General features: G+C 49.7%; 22 protein-coding genes across 22 annotated transcripts; 11 read left to right on the forward strand and 11 right to left on the reverse strand.

Annotated features, from left to right (window-relative positions):
- Positions 1 to 88: 88 nt before the first annotated feature.
- OGAPHI_006186 (uncharacterized protein) lies at positions 89 to 943 on the forward strand (the record flags this gene model as incomplete). The annotated part of the gene is made up of 1 exon (XM_046207446.1): positions 89 to 943. One exon carries the CDS (start codon positions 89 to 91, stop codon positions 941 to 943), a length of 855 nt encoding a protein of 284 aa, XP_046059109.1.
- On the reverse strand, positions 533 to 937 carry OGAPHI_006187 (uncharacterized protein; the record flags this gene model as incomplete). The annotated part of the gene is made up of 2 exons (XM_046207447.1): positions 533 to 763; positions 842 to 937. The coding sequence occupies 2 exons, from the start codon at positions 935 to 937 to the stop codon at positions 533 to 535; spliced, it is 327 nt and encodes a 108-aa protein (XP_046059110.1).
- A 213-nt stretch (positions 944 to 1,156) lies between the features above and the next one.
- OGAPHI_006188 (uncharacterized protein) lies at positions 1,157 to 1,966 on the reverse strand (the record flags this gene model as incomplete). Its single annotated transcript, XM_046207449.1, has 2 exons — positions 1,157 to 1,513; positions 1,787 to 1,966. The coding sequence occupies 2 exons, from the start codon at positions 1,964 to 1,966 to the stop codon at positions 1,157 to 1,159; spliced, it is 537 nt and encodes a 178-aa protein (XP_046059111.1).
- OGAPHI_006189 (uncharacterized protein) lies at positions 1,254 to 2,933 on the forward strand (the record flags this gene model as incomplete). The annotated part of the gene is made up of 1 exon (XM_046207450.1): positions 1,254 to 2,933. One exon carries the CDS (start codon positions 1,254 to 1,256, stop codon positions 2,931 to 2,933), a length of 1,680 nt encoding a protein of 559 aa, XP_046059112.1.
- A 6-nt stretch (positions 2,934 to 2,939) lies between these two features.
- On the reverse strand, positions 2,940 to 3,809 carry OGAPHI_006190 (uncharacterized protein; the record flags this gene model as incomplete). The annotated part of the gene is made up of 1 exon (XM_046207451.1): positions 2,940 to 3,809. One exon carries the CDS (start codon positions 3,807 to 3,809, stop codon positions 2,940 to 2,942), a length of 870 nt encoding a protein of 289 aa, XP_046059113.1.
- On the forward strand, positions 2,983 to 3,231 carry OGAPHI_006191 (uncharacterized protein; the record flags this gene model as incomplete). Its single annotated transcript, XM_046207452.1, has 1 exon — positions 2,983 to 3,231. One exon carries the CDS (start codon positions 2,983 to 2,985, stop codon positions 3,229 to 3,231), a length of 249 nt encoding a protein of 82 aa, XP_046059114.1.
- A 55-nt stretch (positions 3,810 to 3,864) lies between the features above and the next one.
- On the reverse strand, positions 3,865 to 6,411 carry OGAPHI_006192 (uncharacterized protein; the record flags this gene model as incomplete). The annotated part of the gene is made up of 1 exon (XM_046207453.1): positions 3,865 to 6,411. The coding sequence occupies one exon, from the start codon at positions 6,409 to 6,411 to the stop codon at positions 3,865 to 3,867; it is 2,547 nt and encodes an 848-aa protein (XP_046059115.1).
- A 66-nt stretch (positions 6,412 to 6,477) lies between these two features.
- OGAPHI_006193 (uncharacterized protein) lies at positions 6,478 to 9,867 on the forward strand (the record flags this gene model as incomplete). The annotated part of the gene is made up of 1 exon (XM_046207454.1): positions 6,478 to 9,867. The coding sequence occupies one exon, from the start codon at positions 6,478 to 6,480 to the stop codon at positions 9,865 to 9,867; it is 3,390 nt and encodes a 1,129-aa protein (XP_046059116.1).
- Positions 9,336 to 9,824, reverse strand: OGAPHI_006194 (uncharacterized protein; the record flags this gene model as incomplete). The annotated part of the gene is made up of 1 exon (XM_046207455.1): positions 9,336 to 9,824. One exon carries the CDS (start codon positions 9,822 to 9,824, stop codon positions 9,336 to 9,338), a length of 489 nt encoding a protein of 162 aa, XP_046059117.1.
- Positions 9,868 to 9,888: 21 nt separating the features above from the next.
- On the forward strand, positions 9,889 to 11,292 carry OGAPHI_006195 (uncharacterized protein; the record flags this gene model as incomplete). Its single annotated transcript, XM_046207456.1, has 1 exon — positions 9,889 to 11,292. One exon carries the CDS (start codon positions 9,889 to 9,891, stop codon positions 11,290 to 11,292), a length of 1,404 nt encoding a protein of 467 aa, XP_046059118.1.
- On the reverse strand, positions 10,233 to 10,802 carry OGAPHI_006196 (uncharacterized protein; the record flags this gene model as incomplete). The annotated part of the gene is made up of 2 exons (XM_046207457.1): positions 10,233 to 10,599; positions 10,675 to 10,802. 2 exons carry the CDS (start codon positions 10,800 to 10,802, stop codon positions 10,233 to 10,235), a joined length of 495 nt encoding a protein of 164 aa, XP_046059119.1.
- Positions 11,293 to 11,350: 58 nt separating the features above from the next.
- OGAPHI_006197 (uncharacterized protein) lies at positions 11,351 to 13,033 on the reverse strand (the record flags this gene model as incomplete). The annotated part of the gene is made up of 1 exon (XM_046207458.1): positions 11,351 to 13,033. The coding sequence occupies one exon, from the start codon at positions 13,031 to 13,033 to the stop codon at positions 11,351 to 11,353; it is 1,683 nt and encodes a 560-aa protein (XP_046059120.1).
- Positions 11,390 to 11,869, forward strand: OGAPHI_006198 (uncharacterized protein; the record flags this gene model as incomplete). Its single annotated transcript, XM_046207461.1, has 1 exon — positions 11,390 to 11,869. The coding sequence occupies one exon, from the start codon at positions 11,390 to 11,392 to the stop codon at positions 11,867 to 11,869; it is 480 nt and encodes a 159-aa protein (XP_046059121.1).
- Positions 12,566 to 13,039, forward strand: OGAPHI_006199 (uncharacterized protein; the record flags this gene model as incomplete). Its single annotated transcript, XM_046207462.1, has 1 exon — positions 12,566 to 13,039. One exon carries the CDS (start codon positions 12,566 to 12,568, stop codon positions 13,037 to 13,039), a length of 474 nt encoding a protein of 157 aa, XP_046059122.1.
- A 459-nt stretch (positions 13,040 to 13,498) lies between these two features.
- OGAPHI_006200 (uncharacterized protein) lies at positions 13,499 to 16,550 on the reverse strand (the record flags this gene model as incomplete). Its single annotated transcript, XM_046207463.1, has 2 exons — positions 13,499 to 13,951; positions 14,196 to 16,550. The coding sequence occupies 2 exons, from the start codon at positions 16,548 to 16,550 to the stop codon at positions 13,499 to 13,501; spliced, it is 2,808 nt and encodes a 935-aa protein (XP_046059123.1).
- OGAPHI_006201 (uncharacterized protein) lies at positions 13,663 to 14,119 on the forward strand (the record flags this gene model as incomplete). Its single annotated transcript, XM_046207464.1, has 2 exons — positions 13,663 to 13,675; positions 13,806 to 14,119. 2 exons carry the CDS (start codon positions 13,663 to 13,665, stop codon positions 14,117 to 14,119), a joined length of 327 nt encoding a protein of 108 aa, XP_046059124.1.
- Positions 14,569 to 14,970, forward strand: OGAPHI_006202 (uncharacterized protein; the record flags this gene model as incomplete). Its single annotated transcript, XM_046207465.1, has 1 exon — positions 14,569 to 14,970. The coding sequence occupies one exon, from the start codon at positions 14,569 to 14,571 to the stop codon at positions 14,968 to 14,970; it is 402 nt and encodes a 133-aa protein (XP_046059125.1).
- A 42-nt stretch (positions 16,551 to 16,592) lies between the features above and the next one.
- OGAPHI_006203 (uncharacterized protein) lies at positions 16,593 to 17,180 on the reverse strand (the record flags this gene model as incomplete). The annotated part of the gene is made up of 1 exon (XM_046207466.1): positions 16,593 to 17,180. The coding sequence occupies one exon, from the start codon at positions 17,178 to 17,180 to the stop codon at positions 16,593 to 16,595; it is 588 nt and encodes a 195-aa protein (XP_046059126.1).
- A 369-nt stretch (positions 17,181 to 17,549) lies between these two features.
- Positions 17,550 to 18,089, reverse strand: OGAPHI_006204 (uncharacterized protein; the record flags this gene model as incomplete). The annotated part of the gene is made up of 1 exon (XM_046207467.1): positions 17,550 to 18,089. One exon carries the CDS (start codon positions 18,087 to 18,089, stop codon positions 17,550 to 17,552), a length of 540 nt encoding a protein of 179 aa, XP_046059127.1.
- Positions 18,090 to 18,880: 791 nt separating this feature from the next.
- OGAPHI_006205 (uncharacterized protein) lies at positions 18,881 to 19,321 on the forward strand (the record flags this gene model as incomplete). The annotated part of the gene is made up of 1 exon (XM_046207468.1): positions 18,881 to 19,321. One exon carries the CDS (start codon positions 18,881 to 18,883, stop codon positions 19,319 to 19,321), a length of 441 nt encoding a protein of 146 aa, XP_046059128.1.
- Positions 19,322 to 19,391: 70 nt separating this feature from the next.
- On the reverse strand, positions 19,392 to 19,874 carry OGAPHI_006206 (uncharacterized protein; the record flags this gene model as incomplete). Its single annotated transcript, XM_046207469.1, has 1 exon — positions 19,392 to 19,874. One exon carries the CDS (start codon positions 19,872 to 19,874, stop codon positions 19,392 to 19,394), a length of 483 nt encoding a protein of 160 aa, XP_046059129.1.
- Positions 19,408 to 20,346, forward strand: OGAPHI_006207 (uncharacterized protein; the record flags this gene model as incomplete). The annotated part of the gene is made up of 1 exon (XM_046207470.1): positions 19,408 to 20,346. The coding sequence occupies one exon, from the start codon at positions 19,408 to 19,410 to the stop codon at positions 20,344 to 20,346; it is 939 nt and encodes a 312-aa protein (XP_046059130.1).
- Between the last annotated feature and the right edge of the window lie 114 nt (positions 20,347 to 20,460).

The raw sequence follows: 20,460 nt of genomic DNA on the forward strand, positions 1-20,460 counted from the left end.
GGAATCGGACTTAAATTTGACCTGACAGTTTCGCATCCTTGCTCCCCACTGAACTAAATTTGTTCTCGTTGAACGCTCCAAATTCTAAATGATTAGATTAGGGTCTTTCAATTCGCCAAACGTTCGCCCCAGATGGGCATTCTTCCTTCCGCTTCTTTCCGTGGCAGCGTGGTGGGCAATGCTTATAGCAATGGTTGTGTGCTGGGTGGCACAAGGACGGCCAAATTACGAGGATTTACACGTATACATGGCCCACTTGATCATCTATCTGTCGAATGTGGGTGCCACCAACCTGCAGGGGCTGTTCATCGCTGGAGCAGCCACTATGGGGGTGTTTTTCGTTTGGACCATGATCGAAGAAATGTACCTTAGGTCTCGCCGCAAACGGTTTTTGCTGCCTAGCTTTCGTCGAACCGCCACTGTTCTTCATGTCGCTTGTATCATTTTCACGTTTTTGTCCTCGCTATCAATCTTCCTAGTCTCCTGTCTCAAAGACACCAAATTCAGCACAGCTCATTACACCTTTGTTGCTCTATTTATTGTGCTCAATCTCTTCTGGGCCATCTGCAATATCAGTCTTTACTTCATCTACTGGAAACACTACCCTCACTTCCCATGGTTCAAATGGAGTGCATGTCTGAAACTCGTGTGGCTCATTCTGGCTATTGGCCTGGCCATCGGATACGTTGTTACTATGCGGGTAGCAAATTTCAGAGGCAACCAGTCCAAGCTCTGGGGTGTTTCTGGAGTCTTGGAATGGACCCTGTGTTTCTGGTTCGGGGTGGTGTTCTTTATTCTTAGTGTCGATATTGGATTACGATCCAAAGGTGACGCAGATTACCCTACAGACTCCAGCTCTGATTGGGACAAGGAAAACAATCAATCTCATCGGTCCCATGACAACAATGTGCGCGATCCGCCTGAGGGAACCGTACATTATTAATTATTGTCATTCTACAACATTTCTGTAGCTAAAAAGATAGCAACACAATAAAAAAATTATTCTTGCAGATATACTGAAATTAAAAAGGTACACCTAAAGCAAAATCAGAGCGTAGCAATTTTAAATTGGAAACAGCAGCACCACTAACAATCTGTTGCAATTACATTCATTCATAAGTGGGATTTGGGTTTCCAGTTTTTGGTTGTTCCTTGTTTATGAATATTTGCCAATGTCGATATATCTGAATAGAAAAAGACTTGTCAAGATCGGCGCAGGGCTGGTTCTCCTGCTGACGGTGCAACTAATTTTGATGTTCTCGTCGCGGTCGAAGTCTACTGATGAGGTGATTGTCGATAAGGAACCGCCGCCAGTCGTGGCTGTTGGGAAGGTCGACATGGACAAGACTTCCCAACCAGACACGGTAAGCCATAAGAACAGGCTGAAGATCGTGGACGGCTCGCACGGGTCCAACGTCATCAATCTTAGTCCAGAGCCGCTTATGTTTAGCTCCGCAGAGAATCTGTTTAGTCTACTAGTGGAGACCAAGCCAAAGTCGCCGCCTTTGACCAACTACATCAACGGTGAGAAAGCCGAACAAAAGTTTTCAAGCGACCCGGACTTCCACTTCAGCAAGAGCTATCTCTCGTCGCTGTTGGAGGTGAAGGGCACCACATTGCAGGAGCTCAAGACCCAGCATCAAGAGTTTGTGGAAAAAATTCACCATCTCAACATGAGCATATTCGGAGACAAACACAAGACTATCGACGGCGAAGGGATCGTCATGGTGGGTGGAGGACGTTTCTCGTGGCTATCGTTGCTCAACATCAACCAATTGAGATCTACTGGGTGTAAATTGCCCGTTGAGGTGTTCATTGCTTCGGAGCAAGAGTACGAGCCAGACTTCTGTGAAGACCTTCTCCCGTCGCTCAATGCCAAATGTATTCTCGGATACAAGGAGCTGCCCATAGTGAAGTACCAGAACCGGCTCGAAATTGACGGATACCAATATAAAATTCTGGCCATCTTCACTTCCTCCTTCAAAAACGTGCTTCTACTCGACGCAGACAACGTTGTGGTGCGCGACCCGCGTCATCTGTTCGAGTGGCCCGATTTCCTGTCAACGGGACTGGTTGTGTGGCCAGATTGTTGGTCCAGAACAACACACCCTTACTATTACGACATTGCAGGAATAACTGTTGGGGACCGGCCAGTGCGTGGCCAGTTCATGGAGAGTGAATCTCCCGAAGACTGGAACTTCCACGACCTGCCAGGAACGCTGCCCAACCCGTCGAGCGAGTCGGGAATGCTTCTCGTGAATAAAGAGAAGCATGTCGACACCATGTTGCTTTCCATGTACTACAACATGTTTGGACCTTCGCACTACTATCCGCTTCTGACGCAGGGCGGAGCTGGCGAAGGAGACAAGGACACATTCATTGCGGCAGCGTACGCTCTTCAAAAACCAATTTATCAGGTGAAACAAAGCATGAAGTTCCTTGGATATCACGACGACTACGGATACCATGCTAAGGCTCTAGGACAATGGGATCCAACAACTAACACAGAGAAACACATGCCTCCCTACATGTCGAACTACTACGTTGCCCCTGAGGACGACGACTCGCAGCTGATGTTCATGCATTTGTCTTATCCAAAGTTGTATCCAGACAAGCTTCGCGAGGAGATATCTTGGGAGCAGAACGGCGAGCTCCACCACCGGAAACTTTATCCGGGCGACTTGCCGAACCACGACTACGGTTTCGATCTACGTATGTGGGAGCTAATCACACAGCTGATATGTCCTTCGTGGCGGCCCAACTCGGACGAAAACCCAGCTTCTGTGGAGATTCCTGATAAATTAAGAGGACTCGACATGCACTACATTCAAACGTCGCAATCGTCAAAAGAGTGCGAGGACTTGTTCCTGCCTCATTTGGAGTATCTTCGAACGCACACCGCCACCGATGACGGTGTTTATAGATACGAATGAGCCATTTTATAAAGCTTGCGCCTGAGCTGCCACCTCCTTGAATGTGTCCATGGTGTCAAAGACAGTGGACAGCATTCCCAGGAACCCGACAGTCAGGTCGCTCAGACACCCTTCTGGCAAAGACCAGTGGACTGTTAGTGGCAGATTGGCAAGGTTGGAGATCAACGGCCGGTTGAGTTCTCTGTTGGACAGCAAATTGAGAGGTTGGCCGGATCTTTTTAGCTGGACCATGGTTTTGGACAGCTTGAACACCTCCAGGGCCACGAAAACTGCCCACATCCGCGACGACACAACATAATACCACAGGGCGGCGCTGCTGCCGTGGTTTGTCCAGCCGTGTTCTGCAGCGAAGCCGATGTTCTCGAACGGCTGGTAGCCCACAATGGCCACTGTGTCTGTTATTTCCAGGAGCTTTGTCACCAGTCTCCTGTCAGACGTCCACGTCTGTTTTATTTCCTCTATTCCAAAAGCGAGCAATGCGGGCAGGCCCCACATGCGATTGAATATACGCACATCAGCAATATAATCAGAAAGCAGACGCAGTTTCGCGGCCAGTGGATCCAATGACCCCACAAAGGCCTGCTTTGCACACACGTAGTGTTTCTCTGGCACCAACTGTTTCAGTTTGGCCAGGTAGACTCGGATCACGCTCAACACAGACGTGAGTTGTAGTTTTTGCACCAGCTTACTCAGAAGGGAAGCTAGTTCCGGTCGTCTCTTGATAAGCTCGGAAACAAACAACGAGCCGTAGCAGACCGTCGACAACAGCGAGTCCAGCTTCACTGGGTCCGCAAACGGATTGTTGACCAGCTCGTAAAGTTTTGGGTTGCTCAACAGGCGTAATAAATATTGCACTTGTTGCACAGTCTTTGTCATTTGTTAAACTATCTAACTTTTTTTTATCTATATACAAGATCTAATATAGCTTTTTTCAGCCTTCCACGATAAAAACGATGGTTGACGGCTTGAGGATGACTTTTTTAATTTTTCTGTCCCCGATCCATTTCTGTCCGTCTGGTGTGGCTATCACTTTTGCAATACACTCTTCCTTGTTGTTTGTCAGACCCTCTGGGCCTGGGTAGATGAACCGCATCTTGCCGTTAACCATGACGGTGTATGGAATGGTAGCTGCAATCAACGGCTGAGGCTGGGGCCAGTCAGCAGCCAAAACAGATTCCGCTTTCCACGGATGCAGAACCTCGTTCGCCTCCTCGCAAACCCCCGGAGCCACAGGGCTCATCGCTTTCAGGAGATCCAGATAGTACAGGTAGAGAACCTCTGTAGAAACGTCCGGGTTATTTAGCTCTCCGTACAATTTGTTGGTGTACTTCATGTAATCGGAAATGACCGTGTTCATGGACAACGATCTGGCAAATGAGTCGGTGATCGATGCTAGCAGCTGCTGTGTCTCGTTGTGGATCGAGATCTCTGCATCGGAGTACTCTTCCGTGGGCTTGGTCTTGATCTCAGAACCAATGCGTCCATTGAGAACATCTGCCACACTCAGCACCTTGTTCAGCCATCTCTCAACACCAACGATTTTGCTCTCCTCCCAGTTGAGCACATCCTCGATCGGAGCTTGGAAAAGAATGTGTGCACGGGTCGCGTCCGCGCCGTGACGCTCAATACACTCTCCCGGGTCTGCGCCGTTGTATTTGGACTTGGACATCTTTTCAAAAGACACCAATGCCTTTTCGCCCGTCTCCTTCACCAGAACATTGTTCTCTGGTCCGACTTCGTACTCGTCTGGCTTCAGAAACTTGCCAGTTTGAGGATCGCTGAATGTTTTGCCGTGAACCATTCCTTGGCTCACCAGCTTCTTGATTGGCTCACCCCTTGTCTGGCTACCGTCCCAGTAACCGATCTTGCTCAGGAACTTGGACACGAACCGGACGTACAGTAAGTGAAGAATGGCATGCTCGACTCCTCCCAAATACTGGTCCACGCACATCAGCGGACTCACTTTCTTGGGATCAATAATGTCCTGCTTGTTCTGCGAATCAAGATACCGGAACAAGTACCACGACGAGTCCACAAAAGTGTCCATTGTATCTGTATCTCTCTTGGCAGCACCTCCACAGGACGGACAGTCAACGTTCACAAACTCCGCGATCTTGGCCAAAGGAGACCCGCCTTTGCCCAACAGCTTATCCACGGCAGGAAGAAGCACAGGCAGCTGGTCGTCGGGAACAGGCACGGTTCCACACCTGTCACAGTGCACCATCGGGATAGGAGCACCCCAGTACCGCTGTCTGCTCACAAGCCAGTCGCGCAATCTGTAGTTGATCTGCTTTTTGCCAATCTGCTCAGACTCGAGGTGCTCAATAATTTTTGCACGAGCCTCTTGGCACGTCAGACCGGCCAGCAAGCCGGACTTAGCGTTCATCACACCGTCCTCAAAGAACGGCTCGTTCTCTTTGGCACCAGAAGCTGGCTCCACTGTGGCCACAATCTCTGTTTCGCCCATATTCTTCCAAAACTCAAAGTCACGCTGGTCGTGGGCAGGACACCCCATCACTGCCCCGTGGCCGTAGCTGGAAATCACGTACGGCGCAACGAAAACAGGAATCTTTTCCTGAGTCAGCGGATGGACAGCCTCTAGAGGAATCTTGGTCCCGGTCTCGTACTTCTTGGCCAGTTCAGCATCTGCCTGTGCTATTATGGATGCGAAAGGATGATCTGCTGCCAGAGCCAGATATTGAACACTGTATAACGTTTCTGGCCGAGTGGTATAGACAAACACCTCTGAATCTCCAACCTTAAACTTGATTTCCGCTCCCACGCTCTGCCCAATCCAGTTTTTCTGCATGGCTTTGACTTTATCGGGCCACTGGTCTAAAATCTCCAAGTCCTGGTTCAACTCGTTGGCGAACTTAGTGATCCCCAGAAACCACTGCTCAAGCTGTTTCTTCTCGACAATCGCTCCCGACCGCCACGACCGACCCTCTGAGTCGACCTGTTCGTTCGCCAACACCGTCTGGTCCACGGGGTCCCAGTTGATCTCAGCTTTCTTCCGATACGCGTAGCCGTGCTTGTACATAGACAAGAACAGTTTCTGTGTCCATTTGTAGTAGTCTGGGTCACAGGTGGTGATCTCGCGGTCCCAGTCGAAGTCGGCAAACATGAGTTCCATCTGGGCTTTCATCTTGGCTATGTTGAGTCTTGTCCATTTTTCAGGACTAACATTACGCTCAACAGCGGCGTTCTCTGCAGGCAATCCAAAGGCGTCCCAGCCCATCGGATTAATCACATGGTGTCCCTGCATCCGATAGTATCTGGCAAGCGCATCAGCGATCGTGTAAACCCGAAGATGACCCATGTGAAGGATCCCCGATGGATACGGGAACATCGACGTAGAGTAAATCTTACCCTTCGTAGGAGCGATCTTGCGACGCGGGTTCAAAAACGTGTTCTGACTCTTCCAAATAGCCGTCCATTTTGCGTCTAGTTTGGTTAAATCGAAAACTCGTCGAGACATTGCAATTGATAGAGATGATGATTTTTCTTGAAATATTTTAGCACTCGTTATTTATTTATTTTGTTTATGAAGCGATCCGCAGAGGAGCTGTTTGAGGTCCAAAATTTACGCTCGTCGTCAACAAGCGTGGAAACAGAGACCGCTAGTCTTGCGGAGGCGGTTGACTCGATCAACACGGCCAGTTCTGCAGACCAAATAGCGGTGCAGGACTCCCAGATCGATGTTAACCAGCAGTTCACTCAAAACGTGACGCGGCAGCTCAAGCGACGTCGCGTGCTGGGATTGATGACCCAGGCCCATAATTCTGATCTGAGTGAGGTTGATGGCAGTCCTGCCAAGGCAGGAATCATTCTGAAGCTCGAGCTGCACAACTTCATGTGTCACGCGGCCTTCAAGCTAGAGTTTGGTGAACAGACAAACTTTATCATTGGACGAAACGGTTCCGGTAAGTCGGCTATTCTCACAGGGATATCTGTTGCACTGGGAGCCAAGGCCAGCGACACAGATCGAGGAAACTCGCTCAAAGGTCTTATAATGCACGGCAAAAACGTTGCACGAGCGAGCGTCACGTTCAAAAACGAGGGAACTGAAGCGTATAGACCGGACGAATACGGAAAGACGATCATAATTGAACGGGTGATCAAAGCAGACTCGAGTCCCTCGTGTCAAATTAAAGATGAGTCTGGACGCGTGCGATCTACAAAGAAACAAACCATTGACGATATCCTGGATTATTACGGTATAACCATTGCCAACCCAATGACGATTCTTACGCAAACAGAGGCAAAGACCTTTTTGGCGCATTCTAGCGATGAAGGAAAGTTCCGTTATTTCATGGAGGGCACGAGACTCCAAGAGACGTTCAACAACGTTCAGGAACTACAAAAAGACGTGAACGAAATCAAGCAGAAACTATCTAGCGACGAGGAGATATTTCAGCAGTCAAAAGAGAAGTTGGACCAGACACTTGAGCTCTGGAACAATTTCAAGAACTCGGATGAGTTCAAAAGACAGCAGGATTTACTATCTGGTAAGAGATTGTGGCTCGAAGTGGTGAACAAAGAGGAACAATTGAGGCTAGCCAAGAACCTTCTTGATGAGCGTCGTGCTGAAGTTGACAATTTTGACAAGTTTGTCGAGGAAACGGAAAACTCTATACGGAATTATCAAGCAGAGAAGGACGAAAAAGCACAGAAACTTTTAGATCTTGACGAGACCTTGCAAAACAAAGACATCGAAAAGGAGAGTATGAAAGAGGAGCTGAAAAAGACTCAGGAATCTCTCAAACAGATTCAGTTGAAGCAAGCGTCGATCCAAAACGAAATCACTGCAGACGAAGCTACTCTAGAGAATGTCGAGAGCCAGATCAACCTGGAAAAGAATCGGCTTGACTCTGATACCAGTGCCACTTTTGGCAATCTACAAAACTTGAAAGCCAAGCAGAAAGAGGAAATGGCTGAGCACCGTACCCGCGTGAACGAGCTCACAGCGGCTGCAGAAGAATTGAAGTTGCAAAAGAGCGATTTGAGCGAGAGTTACCGTCGTGAAGCCAATGAAATCAAACAAGAGTTGAGTACTTTGGAGCAGAGCAAAGCACAATTTAATAACAAACAGGGTAGTCGACTGGACTGTTTTGGTGTTGGCGTTGTTCGGTTGCTTAAAGAGCTGGGGTCGAGCACAAACAGATACAAAGGCCGCATCACAGGTCCTCTTGGAATGAAGTTCTCTCTGAAATCAGAGTACGAGAAATGGGGGTGGGTTTTGGAGATTCTCCTACAAAGACAACTGGGAAGTTTCCTGGTGGAGAACTTTTCCGATTCCAGTATTCTTCGGGATAGAATGAAGTTCTATCAGGTTCATAGCGACATCACTGTGCGCAAAGCAGAGGTGTTTGATTACTCGCACAGTGTTCCTAGAGGAAACCATTTGAAAATGGTGGATGCTCTTTCGTTTTCAGACAAGACCGTCGAATGTGTTTTGGTGGATACGAATCGAATCCACACCACTTTGCTCATTGAAAACCGTACGGATGCTGAGCAGGTGCTGTTGAACGATCACGAAAACAAAATCTCAGCTGTGATTTGTCTGATCCAAGGGGGTGCTTTGCGGATCTCCAAGAGAAATAACCGTTTGCAGACCGATCCAATTACTTCTTTCAAAAATCGTGGATGGATCACGCTTCATCGTACCGGTGACTCTGAAAACCCAGCTTCACAGTATGACAGACAGCTTCGTGAAGCCAACGAGAGACTCAGAGCCGCAGATGCTAGATGGAAGCAGGCGGACAAGAAGATCGAAGACGAGTTACAGGCTTCTAAGAACGAAATTAAGGAGCTTCGTGCCCGTATATCTGTGTTGACCAAAGCATCTGGTAAGATTGACATGAAACTAGAAGAACTTCAAAGCGGTACCGGTAAGCTCGAATCGTACGAAGAGGATCGGGAACGTTTGAGGGGCCAGATCCAGCTGAATGTGGATAGAATCAAGGGGTACAAGGCTGAGTCGGAGACGTTGAAATCTGAGTACCAAAAGGTTAGAGACAAGTTCACTGCTGCTGGCCACCAAATTAAAAGCATACAGAGACAAAAGGCTGAGCTCTCTGATAGCATAGAGCAATTGAAGGACCAGATTGGAGAGTCGCGCGACAGCGTTAGAATGAACCAAATGAAGATCGGCAAGTACAAAAACGATGTGTCGAAGCTGGACGATTTCGTCAACATGCAGCTTCCTCCGGTGATCGAAACCCTGGCCACGAATGCTGGATCGCACTGTTCTCGAGAAGAGGCAGACTTGCAACAGGGTGACACGATCGAGAAAGTCGATGCTCAGATTGAAGCTATTGCTAAGACCTTGTCGAAGATCGAGCAGGATGTTGGTGTCAGTAGAGACCAGGCCAAGCTGAACGTGATCAAAGCACACGACGCTTACAACGACATCAAGAAAAAGTACGATGAGTCTGTCAAGTTGCACAACCACTTGGCCTCCTCTCTACAGGCGCGGCTTGAGAACCTTACTGCTACTGCCAGTTTGCTGATCCAGGAGGTGAACAGTGTTTTCGAGTCTGCTCTCCGGTTGCGAGGATTCACTGGAAAGATCGACTTCGACTTTGCCAAAGCGCGGCTGGTGCTGAGAGTCTCTACAAAGCCTAGCGAGCGATTAAGGAACGTGGAGTCCTTTTCCGGTGGAGAGAAGTCGTTTGCGCAGATTGCGTTTTTGCTGGCCATTTGGAAGCCGATGCAGTCCAAAGTCCGTGGCTTGGACGAGTTTGATGTGTTTATGGACCAGGTGAACAGAAGGCTGGCCTTGAAGCTGATTCTGCAGAAGGTTGGAGAGAATCCAAAGACCCAAACGATCTTCATTACTCCGCTGCAAATCACCCAGGTGGACGGTCTGGACCAATCGTCAGTCCACATCCACGAAATTACACCGCCTGAACGAAATATCCAAGAAAATTAAATTTTAGTGCAGTTTTTCCTCATGCTCGAACAGCTGATCGATACGCTCAAATACCACCACCGTCAGGCTTTGATTTGCATTGTGACGTTGCCGGGATGGGCTTATATTGCGTTCTATGCTGGGCTTGTTGTTCTGGCTGCGCGGTTCCTGTCCAAGTTTTCGTTTGTGAACGTCGTAAAGACGATCGAGCCGATCAACTCAATTCAGTTCTCCACAGACGAGGGGCCGATTTCGTTCAGTGAGCTGGTGAAGCAGATTCCCGAGTTCCGCACAGGCGCATGGAGTCTGATGAACCCATTCTTGTTCCACGGCCATTTGCAGACCATGTATGCTGGGATCCGTAGGTTCAGGTTTGTGGACCGGATCTATTTCGGAAGGGAGATCCTAACGTTCGACGACGGAGCACAGGTGTCCCTTGACCGGATGATTTCCAAAGATAAGTTTCTGGACGGGAGTTTGAAAGAACCCCAAACTTCTGTGCTGCCGAAATCCACTCGGCTTCTGACTACTGCCGAGAGGAAAGAGCTGGACGAGTCGTCCAAGCCGATTCTGCTTGGGTTGCACGGTCTCTCTGGATCGTCTGCGGAGTCGTACATCCGGTGCATTTTCTCGAGAATGCCCGAGTTCGAGTGCATGGTTCTAAACAGCCGTGGCTGCGGAAAAACAGTCCTGAGCACCCCGACTCTGTTCAACGGGTTCTGGACGTACGACGTGCGCGAGACCATCAAGATCCTGCGCGCACGGTCACCAAACCGTAAGATCTACGCCATGGGATTCTCGCTCGGTGCAAGCATCCTTGCCAACTACATCGGCCAATCGGGCGAGAACTCCGGGCTCGACCTGGCCATCTTGCTCGCAAACCCATGGGACCTGAGCCAGTCCTCATACACCATGGACAGCGACTTCATCTGCACGAACGTGTACTCTCCGATCATGACGGTGCCTCTGAAGCAGCTGCTGCTCACTAATTACGACAAGCTCAAGGAAGACCCAAACTTCCGCAAACTCTTTGCTGAACAGTTCAAAGACGTCTACTACCTCGTGGACTTCGACAACGCGTTTACCTCCAGACTGTTCGGATTCAACTGCGCCTCAGAGTACTACCGCAGCGGGTCCTCGATCACCAAGGTGTTCAACATCCGTACACCAACGCTGGCGATCAACTCGATGGACGACCCGATCGTTGGCGGGTGTCGCCAGACGCTGCCAATTCGCGAGACGTTGCTACAGCCGTACCTGGTGAGCGTGTGTACCAGTCTGGGAGGCCATCTTGGCTGGTTCAAGTGGAACAACGAGCGGTGGTACGCGGCCCCGCTGAGCAGGTTCATCTCGGACTTCCACCGCAGAAGCCTTGGTGCCGCAACGGTCGACCCGGCTGCGTTACCTTGGAAGCGCAAAGTGGTGGACGATACTCTTGTTCATTGAAATAAATATTGTAGTGCAATACAGTGGAATACTATAAACCAATACATATGCAGGCATCTTACAAAGCAGGGCCGGCAGCCTTCACCTCCTCTGTGCAATGGGTGCTGTATTTCTCGAAATTCTCCATGAACAGCTGGGCCAGGTTGGTGACCTCTGTGTTGAAACCCTTCACACCATCGTCCCAGTTACGGGCAGGGTTCAGGATCGAGGCTGGAACACCAGGAACAGCCTTAGGCACCTGCAATCCAAAGGTTGGGTAGGTCTCGAACTCGGCCTTCTTGAGCTCGCCAGAGTGGATGGCGTCCAAAATGGCCCGGGTGTACTTCAATGGACAACGCTTTCCGCCCTTGGAGGCAGACTTGCCTGTCCATCCGGTATTGAGCAACCAGGCGTCGGAGTTGTGCTCGCTGATCTTGTCAGACAGCTGTTGGGCGTACTTCATTGGGTGCAGCACCAGGAATGGCTGTCCGAAACATGCAGAGAAAGTGGCCTCTGGCTCGGTGACACCGTCCTCAGTTCCGGCCATCTTGGAGGTGTATCCAGAGATGAAGTGGTACATCACCTGGGCGTTCGTTAGTTTGGAAACTGGCGGAAGCACACCTCTGGCATCGCAGGTCAATAACACAATGTTCTTTGGGTGCTTGTCTGCCAAGCATGGGATCTTGGCAGAAGGAATGTACTCGATCGGGTACGCACATCTGGTGTTCTCAGTGATCACCGAATCGTTGTAGTCGACAAGTCTGGAAACCGGGTCGTAGACAACGTTCTCCAACACAGAGCCGAACTTGATGGCGTTGAAGATTTCCGGCTCCTTTTCTGCAGAAAGGTCCAGGCACTTGGCGTAGCAGCCACCTTCGATGTTGAAAACACCGTGGTCGGACCAGCAGTGCTCGTCGTCACCGATCAGCTTACGGTTAGGGTCAGCACTGAGAGTGGTTTTTCCTGTTCCTGAGAGTCCAAAGAAAAGAGTCACGTCTCCGTGCTCGATTCCCTGGTTGGCAGACGAGTGCAAAGTCAACACCTTGTGTTTTATTGGCATGAGGTAGAACATCACTGTGAAAATACCCTTCTTCATCTCTCCAGCATACTCGGTTCCCAGAATCACCATCTCCATGTCCTTGAAATTTATTTCCACACTGGTTGCAGAAGTCATACCTTTCGTAAAGACATTGGCAGGGAACTGACCAGCGTTCCAGATGGTGAAGTCTGGTTCTCCGAAGTCGCGGAGCTCCTCTTCGGTTGGTCTGATCAGCATGTTTTTCATAAATAGCGCATGGTAAGCACGAGCACAAACGACTCTCACCTTAATTCTGTAGCGAGGATCCCAGCCAGCAAAGGCATCGATGATGTAGACTTTTTCTCTGGTTCTGAGGTAGTCGATGGCTCTGCTCTTGGAAATCTTCCAAGTCTGTTCGTCCACCTTCTTGTTGACCGGTCCCCACCAGATGTTCTCTGTGGAAGACTCCTCGTCAACGATTCTCTTGTCCTTTGGAGACCGTCCTGTTTTGGAGCCAGAATAAGCGATCAGGGCACCAGAAGAGGAAATCGAGGTGCCTTTCTCCTTCAATCCGTCCTCGTACAAGATTGGGAAAGAGGAGTTGTAACGGATGGTGGCCTCTGGGTTCAGACCCAAAGTGCTTGCAACGGAGTCTCTTCTGCTCTTTGGCTGGAATGGGATGCCATTTTCTTGAGCAAGAGACGATTCGTATTCTCTGTGGAGGTCAACTGCGGTAGGAGCCATGGTTAACTATGCATAAACTGGCAACTCTGGGGGACTACGCAAGCTTTATACTAAGTTCCCCGGACAGGCTCCTTTTGTCCTCCAGTGAGACATTTTACGTGTCCCGGGATAACGGAGTCTGGGGTAATCCGATTTTTTACGAGCCCGGGGTGAGAATTTAATTTTATGGCACCAGCCATTTTGGGGCACACACTGGGTGCAAAGTATGGGGAAGCTCCCGTGTCGCGTGGGTAAGGTACAAAAACAATAAGAATTTGACAACTATAAAAACCGTGTCCTGTCAACACTTTGCCGATCGGCAACAACGAACTGTAATCCTATGTCTGTGAGGAGGCTAGGGAGCAAAAAGCTTCAACGGAGGAAAACCCGATTCCCGGGATTATACCGCAATCAAATTTATTCAACCATCAAACCGGCTAAACATCAAACCTTGCTGCCCCACCATGAGCCCCACCATGTGCTCGTTTAGTTAGCCTTCTCGTGGACCTTGTTCAAGAGCTCTGCGGCTGGGTCCTGGGCGCCGATGTAACGGTCGGTCAATGGACGAAGGACTCTGCTGTACACGAGTTCTGCTCCATTGTACGAAGGAACAGACAGATAGAGCAAGAACAAGGTCTTGATCAAGAAGTATGATGGGATCCAGTAGAGGATAGCCTTGGACCAGAACTCCACAACGTTCAAGGCCGCGAAAACAACCCAGTAAGTCAACAGTCTAGTGTCGTCTGTAGAGGTGCTAGTCTTTAAGGCCTTGAGAGACAGGTAACCAGGGTAGGCGAATCCGGCCAAGTTGGACAGCAATTGGCCAATTCCTCCGAAATTGAGGAAAACGAGCAGAAGGTAGAAACCTCCGCCACCAAGAACGGCATAGGAACGAGGCAATTTAAATTGTTGCTCGAATTGATCCAAAACTTTAAAGCCCTTGGTTTGCTGAAACGGTTAGATCCAATGCAATTGCGCTCTACTTACGCCGTCGATCTGAGTGAAGGTGCTTTGCACTTGAGACGAGATTTTGGCAAAGTCCATTGTAAAGAAATTATTGCAATAAATTTTCAACATCGGAATTTCATCTATGGTGTGCAGATTTGAAACCCGTTCGTGGCAATTCTATAGACAATACGTCTTACATAGTGACCGGAAGCGCCGAATCAAACTGGCGGCTAACCCGCTCGGTGCCAGTGTAGTCCAGCTTGACTCTAATTTTCACCTTTGCTCCAACGCCTCCTGTAATCTTGATCCCCAGCGACGATGTGGCTCCTGGTGCAAGGGTGTTGTTGCCGATCTGCGAAAGCTGCAGTTTCTGCTGCTTGGTGACAGCGCACAGCACGGTGATGTTTGTGATCTCTGTAGCACCAACGTTGCTCACGCGGCCTTCCAAATTCGCGCTTCCCTGGCCAATTTGTTTCACCACAATGTCAAATGAAACGTTTTCATCCTTGAATGCAGGAACAATTGTTTCGGGCACAGGTTCGCGCGTTGGTAAAACTTCTGCTGTTTGATGCTGCGGCTGTTCCGTAAGCGCAGGCGCAGATCCAAATATGTCCGAGAGCAAGTCCAGTGTCGACTCCTGTGGCTTGGAAGACGTAGATGCGGACGTGGCAGCAGCAGCGACTGGCTGGTCGTCGTCGCCCAGTAAGTCCAGCAACAGATCTCCAGAAGTTGCAGGCTGGTTTCCGGACGTTTTGGCCGATTTCGATGCTGCAGCCCTGTTGACCAGTGGGATTCCCTCGTGCAGTTTCACCGGTGGCGGAGGCATTCTCTCGAGCAGGGCCCTTTTGATGGACGCTGGCTGGCCAAAGATCTCCGAGTACTCAATGGCTCTAGTTTGGATCTCCAAGTTCAGGTCGGACTGGAACGAGATCAGCAGCTTTCTCAGTCTCTCGATGCACGTAGCAGAATTGAGTTTGGCAGATAATTTCAGCAGTGCGGTCAACGCGTAAACTTTCATCTGGGTGAAATCGGCCTGGTCAAACGTGGAAATGCTCAGGTATGTTTCTATCAGGTTCACGAGCGACTCTTCAGTTATGGTCTTTTCGCCGTGGGTCTGGCCCAACACCAGGTCGGCGTACTCGCCAATACACCACGTAGTCACCAAAGCCAGGGCAAACTCGTTGTATGCCGACTGACTCGAGCTGATCAGCTCCACAACAAGGAACCGCGTCAATTCTGCGTCTGTGTTTTGCATCACCAGGGCAAGAATGCTGGACAGAATGTCTTTTGAGAAATGGTTGCCGGCAGTCTTGAGCAAACTAATCAAAGTCTCGAAATGCCATTTCAGGTCCGGTCTGTACTTGTTGCAAGCGATGCAGAGCTGTGTAGTAATGTACTCTTTCAACTCGTCGTCTGCAGTTTGCAAGAAGTCAAGCAGAGTCTTCGTCAGGATGCGAACGTTTTGCTGGTTCATGATTGCAAACGTGAGTTCCAACGCTCTACGCCGGATCGAGATATCCCCATCCTGTAAACAGCCCACAATGGTGGCTCTGTGCCGCTGAACGGCCAGAGGCTCGTAGTTCATCACGTTCAGCAGCGTGTTCAAGGCCACATACCGTGTATTATTATCTTTCTGTGTGAGGAACTTGCTCAGAATGTTGATACCCAGCACCTTGAGCGACGAGTCCGAGTTCACCATGAAGATTGTCTGCACCGTCTCGTACAGAACAGAGTAACCGGAACCCTTTGCGCTATCGATCCTGGAACAAACCTGGGTCAACAAGTCGTTCAACGGCTCCAAGTTTGGGTTGTGGTCGTCATTAGCCAACAGCAAACGTAAAGTGTGCAACAGAGAAACAAACAGGAAAGGGTCCGGAACACCTTTGACGTCGTACTCGGGAGAATGTCCCGTGGAGGTTAAAAGACGAAGGTGTGACAAAACACGCGGGATCTGCCCTTTCAAAGTCTCTCTTGAACTCTCGTCGTTGTTGTAGATCGAGCGCATCAGCTGCAAGGCACCAAGAACCACACCGTGGCTCTTCTCGGAAAGCAATGGGGCCACTCTTGGGAGGAAGATTTCGCTGAGATCGGGATCCTTATCAACAAGCTTAGCAGCAACAATGGCTGCCTTCTTACGCAAATAAGAGTGCTGGGACTGGAGCAAAGTGTTGACGTTGCTGTACAGGTCTCTTGCAAGTTCCGGAGACGCGATGTTTCCCAAAGTCACCAACGCCAAACCGGCAATGTACTGGTTGGTGCTCTTCATGTCATTGTCCAGAGAATTAGTCAATAAAGTCAAAACTTCCTGGTTTTCGTCGAGAATCAGCATCGTCGCAAGGTAACCCAGTCGCTTGTTCGCAAACTTGGGCGACGCAAGCAGCTTGAGACACTCAACCTGTCCGAAATACGTTGGCTCGCCCAAAATGTACAGGTAAAGGAGTTTGGAGATGTTGGAACTACGCGCATCGTTGTCCAGATGAACATCTCTGAACGCTGTTCTTATCTTTGCACTCTCTTTGCGAATGGCAGCACGCTCGGCCGCAATTGTCTTGCTGTTGCGCACCGACTTGATGAAGGACTTGAGAGACATGTGGCAAAAATAAATAGTGAAAAATATATATTTAAGTGTGCTCTATTTACCGGATTTCCTTTCCAAGAGCATGGCACGGGCCACTGCCCAGATGGAGCGCATGTATGCGACGTCGACCTCGTCGGCAAAGGCAAACCACCAGATACCGGAAACAGCCCCAACAACCAACAGCTCCAACACCACCAGTTTGGCGATTACGTCAGCACGGTAAAGGTCGGCGGTCGGTGTTTTCTCAAGGTGCACGACTGGGCCTGGCAATTGGGGCTCGGGCGATTCGGTGTCACTTAGCACGTCGGACCAGGCCAAAAGGTCCTCGCCGTGCAGAAGCTCATAATGTTTTTCTAGCCACCTGATAAATGCACGTCGTGTTTTCAGACCTTTCAGCTCGTGAGCCCTGGCATTTATCCAGTTTAGCTGCGTCGTATTGGCCGGATCTGTTATCGACTGCATAAACTCATAATAGTTAGCCGACCGTACCGACGATAAGATTCCGATAGAGACGTGGCGACGCAGGGCGAGGAAATGCGCTCTGTCGGTGAGAAAGTTGTACAATTGCGGTGGCTTTTGGTTTTGAGGCAGCAGAGGAAATTTGAAGGCGGGAGAACAGGGAGGAGACGCGGATTTTGACATGGACAGCAACTACAGCGACACATGCGGTCCTTTATATAGGGTTTTGTATGGACAGATGGCTGGTTGTCATACTCATGGTGACCTGTCACATAGCCAGTTCTTTTGCGCGGACGATGTTGATGCATGCGGGTCGACGCTCGCTAAAAAAACATCTGTGCACCGTGACAAGGGCCCAGTTTCCTAGTTGGGAAGGAACGCAAGATCGTACGTTGAATTTCATGCAATTGGCCAAGAAAATAAAAACTATTCGGGGCATTACCGTTGCACGACCCTGTCGAAAACCCTTCCTAAATTGCGGAGAACCGCTGTGCAGACAGACACTGGAGTGGTTACTGATATTTGCAACTAATCGGATGTTAAGGTTCGTATTTAGATGATCCCATAGCGTATGAGCTCTTCGGTTGGCACACCACACTTCTTTAACGAGCGTTGTCCCCTCCAGTGGTTAATCAACTGGTATGGTCTGCTGAACTTCTTTGAGCACCCCCAAACGGTGTCATCCTTATTTCTGCCCTCGCAAGCGTGGAGCTTTGTCTTTCTGTGTTGTTCTCTGATGTGTCTGCGTAAATAGTCTTTAGAAAGGAAAGTCCCCTTGTACTTGCAATTTGGGAACGTGCACTTGAATTTGTTGCGTTCGTGCACAGAGTCCGAAGGCTCGCCAGAACTCTGTGATCCCTGCGTCTCCGGAGACGACTGGGACTCGTTGGACTCTGTCTCGGACTCATCTGACGAGACTGGCGAATACATGACTGTGTTTGGCGAGGTTGTGTAGCGTGGGGTATAATATGAAGGAGACTTGCTAATGTATGGTTCAGGCGTTGGGAAGATTTTGTATTTGTCTAGTCGTTTCTCGGCATTATCCCCAAACTTGTACAGGTAAAAGGGACCTCTAGTATCCACAACGCTCATGATATTGAAGAGGGAAAGAAAAAAAATGACAAAACAGAATTTACAAAACTTTGTTTGATGCCAAGCTTCAGTTTTTCCCTCCAACGAGGCTCATGTCCACTGTTGCCAAATTGAACAACAATGAACAATTTGTTTTGCTCCAAACTCAGCAACAATTATGCACCCGAAAATGCAGGCACAGACTCGGCAGTGCATGGGTTTTTCCCAAGAACTTTTTCTTAGGCTGCCGGCCCCCAATTTCAGATTTCGGGCTCTCAGAACAATGTTGCCATATATGGCACGACCGAGGTCTACACCGACATTCTGGCAACTTTGCAAAATCCGCTCAATTTTGTCAACACTAAGCTGAAACTCGCCCCTAAGCGTATTCTCTGCCCAAATGCATTAAAGCTATCCTATGCCTTTTGTGGATCATTTCTAAAATTGGAACAATCACAATAGTCCCTCGCCTCTATTTCTTTTAGTTTTTGAACGTGTACAAGTGAAATTTCGGTACCTGCATCTCCTGTTCGTTTACCGGCCCGGAATTTTCTCCTGTGCGAAAATTTTGGAAAATGGGAAGACATGAATGAATACACCCATACACCACAAATAAGGGAGAGCCCCGGCTCTCCGGTCGCCTGTATCTGAAAAAATATTTTCCCTAGAGAAATGACTGTATAAGAGGCATGCAATAGTCTGCGAAAATATATCCTAATTTTTACAACATGTGTCTCTGTTACTGCGACTGCTGCTGCTGCGACTGTATTTTGGTGTTTCTCGCCGTCATCTGCCCTCCCCTGCCGGTCTGCATGAAAAGGGGGCTCTGCACCTGTGATATGCTTATCAATATCTGTCTGTGTCTGCTTGGCTACGTGCCGGGCCTTGTGCATTCCTGGTATATCATTCTGAAGTCTCCTGACCGCGTGCGGATGGAGGACCTTGAGCGCCACCAGATCATCATCAATTCTCCGCCCGCCACCGCCTCCATGGTTATCTCGCGTCAGCCAGACCAAACGCGCATTCGGTTCAGCCACCCGGAGCCTTTCAAGACCCAGGCCCGCCACAGCCAAGACATTTTCGAGCAGGGCGCGCTTAGCCCACTTTCGAGCACGCCTTTCCTCAACCGGCCTCCGGCACAGCCTTCCCAGCTGAACAACGTCACTTACGGCTCCATCGAGGACGACCAATCTGACGAGGCTCCTCCAAGCTACGACAACGTGATGAACGAAACGAGCAAGCAATTCCAATAGACGTTCTATATAGCCGCTTTACCACACTCCCTCCGCTACTTCGTGCTAATAATATAATTTATTTATTCGATTATTTTTTTCCACCAATGTACAAGTTAAAGTTCGCGTTGGACAAGGCCCACGAATTGCCGGTCTCCACGGGTAAAGTGAGTCCCGACGGCACGCTGTTGGCCACCGCGTCCACAGACAAAACCATCAAGCTCTGGAAGCTCCAGCCAGACGGCGCAACGTACTGGAAAACACTCGCTGGCCATACAAAGGGCATCTCGAGCGTTGAGTTCTCGCCCAACTCGCGCTTTCTCGCGTCCGCCTCAGACGACCTCACCATCCGCATCTGGGACCTCGACCTTGCGGAAACCATCCAGATCCTCAGAGGCCACACATACCACGTCACTGTGCTCAAGTTCCACCATCGCGGATCCATCTTGGCTTCTGGCTCTGCCGACGAAAACATCCGTATCTGGGACCTGCGACGGGCCAAGTGCATGAAGGTGTTGAGCGCGCACTCAGACCCGATCTCGAGTCTGGACTTCTCGTTCGACGGTACGGTCATTGTGAGTGGGTCGTACGACGGACTAATCCGCCTGTTTGACCTTGAAACAGGGCAGTGTCTCAAGACGCTTATCTACGACAAGAGCGGGTCATCGTACCCGGTGAGCCACGTCGCGTTCTCGCCCAATTCCAGATACATCTCCTCGAGCTCGCTGGACGGGTTCATCAGACTGTGGGACTACATGAACAACAAGGTGGTGAAAACGTTTCAGAACGTGAACGGCTCGAGTGTGGCTGAAAAATACTGCCTAAGCACGGGCTTTGTAACGTGTTTCGAGAAACCGCTCATCTGTTCAGGAGACGAGCGCGGGAAGGTACTCTTCTGGGACATCCAGTCCAAAGAGATAGTTTTGCAGCTGGACACGGGGAGCCACAGCCCAGTGATGGAGGTGGAGCCCATCAGCAACGGGAAGCGGTTAATGACCTTGTGTATGGACGGACAGATCAGGTTTTGGGAGAGTGAACACGAATGAAATATATTAGAAAAAGGATTACACAGAAGAAATATCAACTGCCTAACTGGAAAACGAATAGCTCGGTAGCAACATATTAAACAGGAATCGACCCGCTAGCTGAACGCAACTAGA

The sequence above is a fragment of the Ogataea philodendri genome (genome assembly GCF_020536065.1).
Source record: "Ogataea philodendri strain CBS6075 chromosome Unknown scaffold5, whole genome shotgun sequence".
Lineage (NCBI taxonomy): Eukaryota > Fungi > Ascomycota > Pichiomycetes > Pichiales > Pichiaceae > Ogataea > Ogataea philodendri.